General features: G+C 37.7%; 1 protein-coding gene across 2 annotated transcripts in view; it reads left to right on the forward strand.

Moving 5' to 3' along the window:
- DIDO1 (death inducer-obliterator 1) overlaps positions 1 to 12639 on the forward strand; it is a 51594-nt gene that overhangs the window by 17432 nt on the left and 21523 nt on the right. For both annotated transcript variants that reach the window (XM_026862020.1, XM_026862019.1), the window contains exons 5-7: positions 192 to 510; positions 3375 to 3587; positions 4301 to 4526. In XM_026862020.1, the coding sequence (XP_026717821.1) occupies positions 192 to 510; positions 3375 to 3587; positions 4301 to 4526 (758 nt within the window). The remainder of the gene's footprint in view (positions 1 to 191; positions 511 to 3374; positions 3588 to 4300; positions 4527 to 12639) is intronic.

Genomic DNA, 12639 nt, shown 5'->3' on the forward strand with positions numbered 1-12639 from the left:
TTTGGAGTGTGTGTGGGAGTTTATAACAAATATTTAAAAGGAGATAAACAAATACAGAAATGAACAGTGAGGCAAAACAGTATATTGGTACTTTAGCAGGGTATTAATAAGATCTCTTGCTTGAAATATCTGTTGAGCATTAATTGTCTTTTCATTTCACAATGTTTTACTGTTCCTTGGCTTTTTTTCAGGTTTATGATCTGTTGTGACAGATGTGAGGAATGGTTTCATGGTGACTGCGTGGGTATTTCAGAGGCTCGAGGGCGATTGTTGGAAAGGAATGGTGAGGACTATATCTGTCCAAACTGCACCATTCTACAGGGACAGGATGAGCCTGTTTCAGAAATAGACCAGCAGGAAGCTAAAGCGGGGCAAATAAATGTGGATGGCACAGAATTCACAAGCATAGGAACTATTGAACAAAAATCTGTTGAGGACCAAGGAATCAAGGGTAGGATTGAAAAAGCTGCAAATCCAAGTGGGAAGAAAAAACTAAAGATATTTCAACCTGTAAGTATTTTAATTTCTTCTTTTTTTGTGTTTTACCGAGTACATTGAGAAATGGCTTACGTAGATTTATATCCATACAACTTGTTTTTTTAAAGCTAAATATAAAGCTGAACAACCCACTAAATATTACTGTTCAACAGAATTTTAGCCCTAGTACAGGAACTAAAACTAAGAAAGTGTTATTTTGAAGTGAGGGATTTAAAATCTTTATGTAGGTGTAAGGAAATGCTTTATGCTATTCTGCCCTTTCTAAATACTGTTTTGGAAGTCTTTGAATAAAAATATTAAAATTCTGGACTGGTTTACACTAGCTTTGAAATAATCTCAAACCATTTTGGACATTTTCAATGATAGTGAAACTTTTCACTTAACACTGACATGTGTCTGGAGTTAATTCCAGCTGTACTTCCTCTGTACTTCCAATTAGTCTTTGAGGTTCTGATTTTTGTCGTGCTGCTTCTTCAACTTAGTGGTACTAGAGAATTGCTTTATACTGACTTTTTTAACATAAAAATGTGTATTTCTATTTTATGCCAGAATTGGCAATAATTTGAAGTTTATATTTTGTAATGGCAAGTTCTATGCTCAATTCAAAATACAGGCAAAATGTACAGTTTTAAAAACTTCGTGCTACAGTGGTTGTCTTTGTACTGCTTAGCTACTGTAGTAATGCCAATGTCTTGGATATTTTCCTTCTTACTATGCCCTGAAGAGCGTGTTTTAGTATATTTGCTCTTAGAATGCTTCAGCTATTTCTATTTTTTCTTTATGAATTTGTTCTTCCTCACCTAATCTTTAAACTTGGAAATCATCCCTAAAACAAGTATTACAAGTTTGAATATAAGCATTTCTCTGGGGGAATCTTTGTTTTACATTTTCAACAAAATGTTTATGGAATGTCCACCCACACCCCCCCCCAACTTCTAGTCACTTTAAATAGCAGAGCTGTCCTTATAAGCATAGTGAGTTTAACTTACAGATCAGAACACTTCGAACTTAATATATAAATATTTATTATTTTAAGATAAATGTGTAAAAAACTATTTTTCTCAAAAGCGGTTTCAAATACAGTTTCAAATACATTTGTACTTCTTTGTACGCAAAAACAATTTTGAGAGTCTGGTTCTGTTGGCATTAGTCTGCGTTTCAGTGACAGTGTTAGTATTAATTTTAAGTTCTGCTTCTGACTGTCACCAATTACTCTTTGATATTAGCGTGTTAACAAGTTGCTTGAACGTATTACGCATCTCCTTTAGTGAAAGAAAAACATAATTATCATTAACTTATTGCCTCTTGTGGATGAACTGCTTATATTTTAGGTGGTATTTTGGCATTTGGAAATGAAATGGAACAGCTCTACTTGTGTTTGCCAGGTGATACCATGTTTTGAGAGAACTGAACAGTCAAGTCTGTTTTAGCCCCCGCTGTCCCTCATCCCTCAGATAAAATCCCTCTATGGCTTGTATAAATGAGCACCACTCTCTCTGCAGAATTCCCTGCTCGTTCTAGGAAAAAAAAATCACTATTTCATACAGTGATGTGCTGAAATCACGTGGCTGAACAGTCTCATCAGTTTATCTGTTCTCCTACACCAATATTCTAAGGCCTTTGAGAAAGATTCCTTTTTGTTGCTGTCCGGAAGCACCTCTAGCTGTTGAGTTTTGGTTTGGGATTAAAACTCCTAGAAACTGTGTAAGTACAGATATCAGTACTGAAAGCTTTGTCATCATCTGAGTAAATGCCCTTAATTTCAGCTCAGTTAATCTGGAATTTGAGGAGCTCCTTAGGGAACATGAATTGATAACTTCTTTTTGTACTTCAGTTGTGTACACGATATAAGAGTATTTTAAAGCATAAACGTAAATTTTATGAGAATATTTCCAAACCCAGGTTTTATCAGACTACAGCAGATAATGCTGTCTTACTGACTAGACTGGGGAAAAGTAAGCCACACTATGCAATTTTAAAAAAAATTTTTTCTACTAGAAGTATTCTTGAAAAACTTACTTTTGATAATTACAAATTGCATTTATTGGTAGGGGAGAGGCCATCTAGAACTGCAGTAGCTCTGAGGGTTAGGTCAGTCGTGTAGCATTTTTAGGAGTAATCTAGAAGAGTGAGACTAAAGGCATAATACCTAGCAGGGATGTGTTGGAGCCTAAAGAGCTTTCAGGTATTTCTAGACTTGGACCTAACAGGAAGATTTGAAGGAACGTGCTATTTTCTAAATCTTAACATTTGAGGAGAAAGTGCTTTGTAACATTTGGAGATAACATGGAGAGTCATTATGAAGCAGAGGAAAAAAACAGTTTGCATATGCAAAGTTCTCGCTGTGTGTGGCAGAATTGTTGAGGAGAAGGGTTGTGTTTAAGTTGAAGACTTCTAAAATTGAAATTGTTAAACCTCTAGAGGAAGAATTACTGTAGGCTTGAATCTGAGTGCTTCCTTTTGCATGGTCAAGGACAGCAGCTGATGGTGATAAATAAGTAAAATGTGTGTTAAACCTTAGTCTTGAGAAACCAGGTCTGCATTATTAAGGAGATTACTCACATGATGTAGAGGATCAGAAAAAAAGCATTTGTGTGCTTATGGGATCTGAAAATTTAGGAAACCAGCCTTCCTTAGTTCACTGCTAGCAGACCAACCTTCTGAAAATAATGTGTTGCAAGAGTGAAATTCTTAACATCTGTATAGGTTGTTTCTGTTCTGTCATGAAAGTTGTTTTCACGCTGGTGACTGTGCAAGTCACTAACAGTCATAGCTGCGGTCTGCATGTGTGATGTGTAAGCGTTTCTTCATGTTATGAAGCTGTGTTTCTCTTGCTTCCTCTTTGAAACTTGAACTCACTCCGTTTCAATCTATAGGTAATTGAAGCTCCTGGCGCATCAAAGTGCATTGGCCCTGGCTGTTTTAATTTGGCTCAGCCTGATTCTGTGTACTGCAGCAATGACTGCATTCTCAAGCACGCTGCAGCCACTATGAAGTTTTTAAGTGCTGGCAAAGATGCAAAACCGAAACCTAAAGAGAAGATCAAACCAAAATCTGAAAAACCTGGCGCGCCAAAATCTCAGCTGCAGGTAAGTGTTTATGTTCGTGGTCCAAAACAGTTGTCCTGAAGCACAGTGGCTTATTTCTGTGCTCTCATTTTGAGTCAACTAATATTGCTAAGTCCTGCTTTGAAGAGGAGCTTTCTGTTACGTTTTTTTATTCTCTTCTTTCTGTGGTTAATAACTGCCTCCTAGATAGTTTCTTGCAAGGGCCTTCTAGGTGGCAGTACACTTCTTTTTTAAAAATCCAAATTAATTTACCTTAAAAAAAAAAAAGTATAAGCAATACCTATTTTTTATTTGAATTTCATTCCAAATGAGTTTTACCTTTTTTAAACTCCAGATTACTGGATTTGGGGTAGTAACTTGGAATTGCTGTGAATTGTGAACTGATGTTGACTGCATTGTGTCTGTGCTTTGGGAAGCAAAAAGTTGACATCAAAGCCTCTAGTTTTCCTTTTGAAACCTCTATAAGATGGGTAATAGTTTTTCAAACAAAACCCACAACTTGATGATAAATACTGTTGTTTTTAGGTGGTTTCTTTACCATTTTCTCTTTTCCTGAAGTTACGGTGTATATTACCTTTGCTTTATAGACCTGATTGTAAAACTACATCATTTCAAGTGTATTTACATGAGCTTTCCTTAAAAGAAATTGGTGTACATGTGTGTAACTATATCCCTGCTCGTTTGTGAAATATATTTTGCGATTATTAGTAATTGAGCTTCTTTTAATGATACAGGCAGGTAATAAGCCTCTTTCAAACCAAAAGAGACCACTTCCTGAGAAAAGAGAGATGAATATGAAGAAGACTGTTTTGACAACTGCCAAGACTGAGGCAAACACTCAACCTATTGCTAAAGAGCCAGCAGCAGAAAACAGCACACCATCCTGGGCAAGCGATCATAATTACAATGCTGTAAAGCCTGAAAGGACTGCTGCCATTTCATCTTCACTGTTGTACAAATGTATGTATCGCATAGGGATATTCCTGAATAATCATTTACATTTTCTTTGAATACCCATCCATTCTTGGCTCTGCAAGACTAGGGAGATTAGGATTTGGGTTGTTTTTTTTTTTCTTAATATGGCACCAAACTACTTTTCTCCACCTTCAAAGATTCCTACAGAGATACACACAAATGGGAGACACTTTTAGAAGTTTCACTTGTATCATATGACAGTTTTATGATTAAGAGCCTATCAATCTACCCAGCTGATTTCTGGATGAAACTACATGATTAAGCTTTAAAAAATTTTTCCCATAAAGAACAATAAGTGTTGCTAATCTAGATAAGGTGAGTATTGATATGTTTGTGTTAAGCTTTACAAAAACGTTGCACAGTGTGCACCGTGAATCAGCAATTGATTGTACTAATTTGAATTGTATTTTTGTAATTTAGATTTGGCACCTGTCTCTCAGGTCTTGCATTTTCAGTGCTAGTGGCAAGAATGAAATCTTCAGCGTGGTATCCAACGATACTTTACACTTCTGCAAACAGCTTTTAACTGTCAAGTATATCCAAGTTCTTCCTGCTGCTTTTCTTCCTTACATGAAATAATTTAAGGACCATTCTTTACTTTTAAGTTTGGGGGGGAGGCAGTACTCTGTTTTGTTTGTTTGTTTTTTTTTTTCTTTTCTATTTATATGTTCATACTTCACACATTATCCACACACACAAGAACACATCTTAAGTGGATATTAGGCAGAGATATTGCCTTGCATATTTTTGCAGGTTTTTGAATAGCATCCTTGTAACTCATATAAAGGTAAGTAAATACTGCTTTGTAGCCTGAACAAGTCTTTCTGCTAATGACGTTTTTTTTATTGACTCCAGCTAACTAGTTTTATAATGCAGTGGTGGAACTTCAGATAAAATCCTACATTTCACATTTACAAAACACATGACCTGGTGTCTGAGTTTGCTCACTTGAAGATTCAGAAATTCAGTTCTCACAGCTTTCTTAACCACACTTTAGCCAATTTACATTTTATTTTCAGAAATAAACTTAGTTGTTAAATGAATTATATGTAAAGTAACAGATAACTTAAGATGAGATTTTCTTAGATGTAATTTTTAAACAGAGGGAACACCAGCAATCTTAAGTTACTGTTTATTATTATTATAGGAAATAGTAGACTTAGTAGGTATATTTTAATTGTATTTACCACTCAGATGTGTAAATGGTTGTCATTTTTCTCTGCATATTTTTCTTGCATATTTTGTTACTTGGGCCCTGTGCCTTTTTTATAGTGAACTCTTAAGACACATATTTTGATAAAACTGCCATTTTTTTAAGCTTCTTCTAAAGAAACTGTAGCTTTTTTTGTCAGAAACAGTAGTATTTTAAACAACTAAAATTAGGCGAGAAAGATGTAAACAAAACTATAAGGGTTTATTTTACATGTCAAATATTTATGACCCTTTCTATCTCAGTATAATTGTAAATGTCCATATAACCACATCACTTAAAATGTCCTTATTGCTACAGTTTTTTTCTAGGGGACAAGAATGAAGGTTTTGAGGCAGCAAGTTTGGGTTATTTTTAAGGGGGGGTGGGGGTGGGGTTGCTCTTAAGTTTTACCACACTGGAGATTATGCGGATTTAACCAATTCAGTAGAAAATTGGATTCCTGCAGCTAAATTGTTAAATTTGTTCAAAAATATGTGTATATACCAGACTTTAATAATGAATAGAAAACAACTTAGTTCGTGTGATGAAGAACTCTCATATCAAATGCAAGAGCTTCAGATTGCTGTTACTAAGGTAAGTTGTACTAATATGTCGGGTCTCTGTGCCATTACTAAATTCCCAGGTAAATTGTTTGTGTATTTGAAAACATTTTGTCCTGCTTTTCGATGGATGGGTTTGATCTGTAACCTTCCTGAGAAGCTGCCATTGCATCATCTTTATTCTACAAGATTTTATTTATATAACAAATCTTTATATCCTGTTCAAAGCATAGAAGTTACTGCATTAAGGAGATCTGTGAGAATCATCTCACTTCAGGTATCTAAAGTTAGAACTCTGAGCTAGTCTGTCAGGAAAACCACCTTCAATGGACAAAACGTATAATCTGTTTTAGACACTAATCTTAGAACAAAGTGACTCACTGTTTAGAAATGCGTGTTTCTGAACACTGGTTATGAAAGAAGTTTAAGACGACTACTTCAGACATCTGGGTGTCCAGTATTTGGACTTCAGGTCGCCTAGAGAAGGCTGAGGGTGGGATTCTTCCATATACAGCATTTCAGAAATAACTGCTCGCATTCTCCCAGAGCTTCAAGCCGTGTTCTGCAAATCCTTATTTGTGACCTGGGTGCATGAGGCCCTTTAGGAATTAAGGAAAGATAACATGATTAGCAGAATTACTCTCCGTAATACTCTTCCCATCAGTCGGTTTATCATATTTCAGACATGGATTTACTTTAAACATTTACTCTGTATTTGTCAGACAGAATATTTTGTTGTTACGTATGACAGTAGTTTTATTAAGCAGTAGCAAGAAGAAAATCCATCAGCTTTTACAGATGCACTGGGTAATAGGGGCATATAGGATATTCACATCTAAACCCTGCCACCAAGCCCCTTTTTCTCCTAACCTGTTCTGCATTTAAAAAAAAAAATATTTTGATGCTAGTAGTATGCAGTTGTATAGAGCAGTAATTTCTTTTCCTCTTCTATGTCATTGTTTTGTGTTTCTTCACTTCCTTTTTTCTTTAGCTTTTTTGGGGATGAATTAGGACTGTCCTTGGAAGTGACTTTGTACACCAAAATCTGGAGCCTGATTATGACACTGTCTAACATCTTGATGTTCCCAGTGAATATAATCCTATTTATTTGTTTAATAACTAGAGTGGGACATGCCTTGAACTTACTTTGATAAGTGCATATTAAGTACACGTACTTGTAAAATTGCAGGCTGCATTTGAACTACACATATAAGAGGAAATTAGGTATGTGTCACATCCTCTTTCAGAAGTGTTGCTTTTCATTTAGTTAGGAAAATTGGTATTAATTTAATATGCAGTGCTCAACTTTTATATTGAATTTTGAAAGTAATCCTAGCTTCCAAATTGGAACGAATATATGGATTGTTAAGATTTAGGAATGTTGTTGTTCAGAGATTCAAGTTGTGATAGAAATCCTGAATTTGTCATGTGAGCTAGTGTTAATTATCAATATTTAGGTCATATCAGAGGAGAATACAAAGTCCGTAATGAAACCAAAAAACCAAAGCCAACTCTTGTTTATCTAGTGAGATCATCTAGGTGTTTGTGGGGAAGCACCACCCAAAATGATTGCCGAAATGTTTGGGTTTTGTTAGCAGACTAACATACATCTTATAATAATAGGAAGCATTATTTTGAATGATACTGGAGGAGGACAGCCTTTAAACAGCATAATATAAGCACTCTGTTTCCAGAGGAAACCACAAAAGCAGTTTGTGTCCACTGCTTATTTGACTCTGCTGAGAACTTTTATACATACATGTATTGCATTTGTAACAATATTTGTCCATTATATTCACTGCTGCCCTGTAAAAAGCGGGTAAAGGAACACCTCAAACATGAAGTTTGCTGATGCAGAGGTTTATCAGCAGGAACAGTTTATATGTCTGTAGCACCTGAACTCAGGTTTTCTTCTTGATAAAGCAGAACTTTATTAAGAGACTTTTTTCTGTATTTTGCTTTTAATTGCCGAATAGAAGTCAGCAGTTTTAAAATAGAAAATTAATCCAGAAGGAGGGGAAGAAGATAGACGTTTGCAGTATCCTAGTTCTTAAACTGCCCAGTCATAAGTTTTACTAAAAGTTCATCAGTGCTTCAAATCTTTGTTGAAGTCCATCAACGAAACACATGAACCAATAATTTACTAAACTCAGGTGTTAAAGCTACTCAAGCATCTTAACTGCATTTATTGATAAAAGTAACTAAGCACAGAGGAGAGTGAAGAGGGTTTTTTACATAAATAATAAACATTAAATGTGTGGCTTATTATTGCTCTTGTGGTAGAACTTCCTGAGTAAAAAGCACTCATGTTGTCACACCAAGCCACTAAACCTCTGTTTACTTAACTGCAGGCAGATAAATAGTATGAGTTTATAGCAATCTATTATAATACCTTATTTGATAATAGCATTTCATAGAAGTTGTTAATGGGTGGCACTTGCAGGGGAAGTGTTTCACTAAGAGAAAAGCACAATGTTTGTGGTACCTCTCCTGCTTTACAGCAGTGAATTATGGAGAGACAACTTAACACTGCCACCTCCTGGAAGAGGGAGACCAGCTTTGAGGAGCCCTGGCTCTGGTGATACAAATTTCCTTTTATCATCCTTACAGTTTTCTTCATGTCTTATGCAGCTAAACTCTTCTACACCCACAACTTAGTCACAAAGTGAATAATGTTTGCTTATGTAGTTAAATATCCCACATACAAAGGGCACTTGGACTGCTTTGTTCCTGTACACCTCTAACAAAATATGGAGACTTTGGAAAGGGAATACAGTGATACTGGAAGCCCATGAGCAGAAAAAGTGATGCGCATACCAAAATGCTTAGATAACATAAACTTACATATTCTTTTTTATGTCCTTTTTTTTCTTTCTGTAATGACAGTATGAATGCAGGGAAAAAAAAAAAAAGCAAACATACCACTATAAAGAAAGCAAGGGGAAAATGTGCACTCCAGACATAAAAATTATGGCTCAGGAGGTAAAAGTGATGTAGGAAGCTGTAAGTACCATTGTGAAAAGAACCAAGTAAGGCCCTGTCTGCACAGAGACTGGTGCCAGTTCAATACCTTAGGCAAGATTGTAACAGCTTAAGTTGTGACTCAGTTAACTGAGTGCAGTGTATGTGGATATACTGCTGCTGGTTTAGCTTAACTATTAAAAAAAATGTTTTACTTAAACTGAGGAGCTGTTCTTAAGTCCATAAGTATGTTTGTCTGCAAGGACCGATTATAGTAAAACTTGATGCCTTTGTTTTGGTGTGCTTCCCCATAGGGAAAACTAGCCTCTGCTAAGTTCCATACTGTTATAACTAAACTGCTTCTGGCATCTGAATTAACTCCTTGAAAGCTAAGGTGTCTGCTTAATGCTGTACTCTGCATCATAGACCCATACTAGGAGGCACTAAGATTGAGTAGTACCAAAAGAATAAAAAGATTTATTTCATATTACTGGCCATTTTTGTGGGACATGTGGCTGCTGTACATGTAGGTCTAGCCTTAAACCTTTGTAACTAGAGTAGTTTTCAGAAAGGCTGCTGACAGACCAAATAATGCTCAGAATACCTAAGATGAGTCTGCCAGAACTTGTGCAAAATTGATGTTGGCGGTCTGGCTTTGGAAGGATTATAGTAGAGGAGTGGCTGGTGTAATGCAGCTCCAGTGCTGGACTTGCATCCTGAGAATGGCAGGGGCTGTGCTGGCCCAGGGGCTGGCACATGGTCTGTGGAGGGACGCAGACCAGGAGTGGCTGCTGAAGCCAACGTCCCCTGGGACCCAGCTAATTAAAAGGAGCAGTGGGATCCTTGGGGAGCCGTTATCATCTCCTGCCTGTGACCTACTGGAGCTCCCCTTCTCTGCTCTACAAGGTATGTTACATCTGTCCTGTGGCTGTCAGCCACATGAAGATTTTTGCCGTGACTCTTTTAAGTTAGGAAGGCGGGTCCCTGCTGCTGGCATGTTTCCTGTTTGGTTTTTCAAGCAGCTAGCCACCCCCAAGGCACTTGGACAACAGAAGGCCAGCACTCCTGGCCTAATGGGTGCTTGGCTTCAGTGTGAGGAACCATTGCTGAGGGGAAGGGTTGGGGGCAGAAGCCTGGTACAACTTCTGAATGCACTATGAATATTAGGGTGGTTTATCTCTTGTCATCAACACTGAAAGTGATGAAAGTTTGATTAAAAAAACTCACCACCCTCTATTGCTGTTTTGCTTTCTTTTACTAATAATTAGTTCTTTGAACTTGCTCACTTGACTGCCTAGCCAGTGAAAAAGGTCTTTCTCTGCTAGTCTCCAAATAAAAGGGGGTTTGTGAGGTGATCACTTGCACTTTGGAGTCAAGTTTTGCTGCTGGTCTTGGTGCTGATGATTTGCTGTGTCTGGTCTGTACTGGCCTTGGAACCTGAAGATGGTCTGTCCCTGCAAGGAGTGATGATACCAATCCCTGAACAGTCTGGAAAATAAGGAGCTTTTTTTTTTTTTTAGCAGATAGTGCCTCTCTCACTCAGGAGTGGTGTAGTTGTGAAAATGCATTCAACTAGCGTAGATCAGATAAACCACTATCATTTCATGTAGATTAAAACAAACAAAGCTTTGTGTATGTAAGCTACACAGAAAAGGCCTTTGTCTCAGTTTCCTAAATTAAAGACAGGTTTACTTAGTGTGCCTGAATGTAAAGGCTTAGCACACAGGCAGCTTAATTACAAGCTTCTTATTGTGGTGCAGATTAGAACTGATAGAGGCTTTTGAAGAAAAACAGCAGGGTAGGAGGCACACCTCTGAAACACTAGTGCTTGATAATAAAGTCTGATTTGGTCTTGAAAGTGGAAGAAGACACGTTGTTCCGTAGGCAATTATCAGTGAAAACTAACACTATTTAAGACTAGTTCAACACTTCTGAATTACTTAGAACTAACTAAGCTATCTTTGAGGGAAATGACGAAAAGTCTAGCAAAAACAGGTTTCAGGAAAGCAACAGTTGAACGTCCCTGGAACCGAAGCGGTTACAAACACCTCACCTTCACAGCCTTGGGCACTGAATGTGCAGTGCCACCAGAGGGTGCTTGTGGCACCTCGCAGGAGTGGCTCTTCGACAAGGTTCTGAGGCTCTGAGATGTCAGGCATGCATCCCAGCAGTGTGACTGCAAAGGCTGCTCTTGAGGAACGGCTCCTACCTGGTAAGTAACTTCCCATTGTCGAGTGCTTTATAACTGACATCTAAAGCACCAGCTCACCCGTGTGTATTTTTGTTCAAATTTTTTTAAAGTCGGATAATGCATCGAAAGGTTTCACTTCGGAAGAACTCGCAGATTACAAGTTCGGTATCGGCCACTGCGTTGGGGTGGAGGGGTTTAAATTCTGCTCTGTTAGGATTATTTCTGTCACGAGTCCTGTAGAATGGTCATACCACAGCTGCATCGGAGAAGTCCATTTAGGACCCAGGCTGAGTGGCAAAGGAAAGCTGTTGGAACAGCACCAGTTTTAAATTGGAGAAATCCTGCCCGTCCTCTGTTGCAACAGTTTTACAAAGGGGAAAAAAAAAATGCAGTTCTTAAATTTTCTGATAGTGGCAAATAAGGGTGAGATATTTCATCTTCTGTGAGCCAAGAGCCCGGCTTTTTTTACTGTGATATGTGCCAGGACGGGCTGCCCTCACCTTTCGTGACGTCCAGACCGGGCAGCTGCAGCACGCTGGGACGACCGCAGAGACACGGATGGTGCAGCTACCTGCATCCGAGCCAGAAGGACCTGCGGGGACCGTACAGAGCCTCACAGTACAGTTTCACAGGCCAATTTTTGAGTGACACTCAAAATACCGGCTGGAGTTTTTTGGTGAATTCCGAAAGAGACGATTGCTTCTGGCCGGTGTTTTCACATCTGCGTTCCTATCGGATGTTTAAGGTGGTGTAAAGGCCAGTGCTGTTGCCTGTGGTGAGAGATTAGCTCTTCTCAAAATACATAATTACTCTGGCCAGCCTTCACGCAGGCTGTTGGAGAATGCCTTCTAATGTTTTTTTTTTTTTTCTTCTTTTTTAACAAGTACAAAGCTGCCTTGGTGTGAATGATCTTCCCTCTAATTTAACATTAGGGTTGTTTTTTTTTAAAGGATATAAAAACCATAAGTGTAGTAAAGGATCCACTCTAAAAGGTGGATCACAAGTAGCTGTACTTTGCTTCTTAGCTTTTATTATTCACATTGTGGAAATTTACAGATTTTTATTTTTTTTTTTACAGAAAAATGTTATCAACCAGCTTTCTCACTGTTGGTGCTACACAAACTTGTATGCTGTGCATACAATTGAAACTTAGTTGTGGGTTGGTTTTGCCTTTTTTTTTTTTTTTTTTTTTTT

This window comes from Athene cunicularia, assembly GCF_003259725.1.
Source record: "Athene cunicularia isolate RWA chromosome 20 unlocalized genomic scaffold, athCun1 chr20_part1, whole genome shotgun sequence".
Classification (NCBI taxonomy): Eukaryota; Metazoa; Chordata; class Aves; order Strigiformes; family Strigidae; genus Athene; species Athene cunicularia.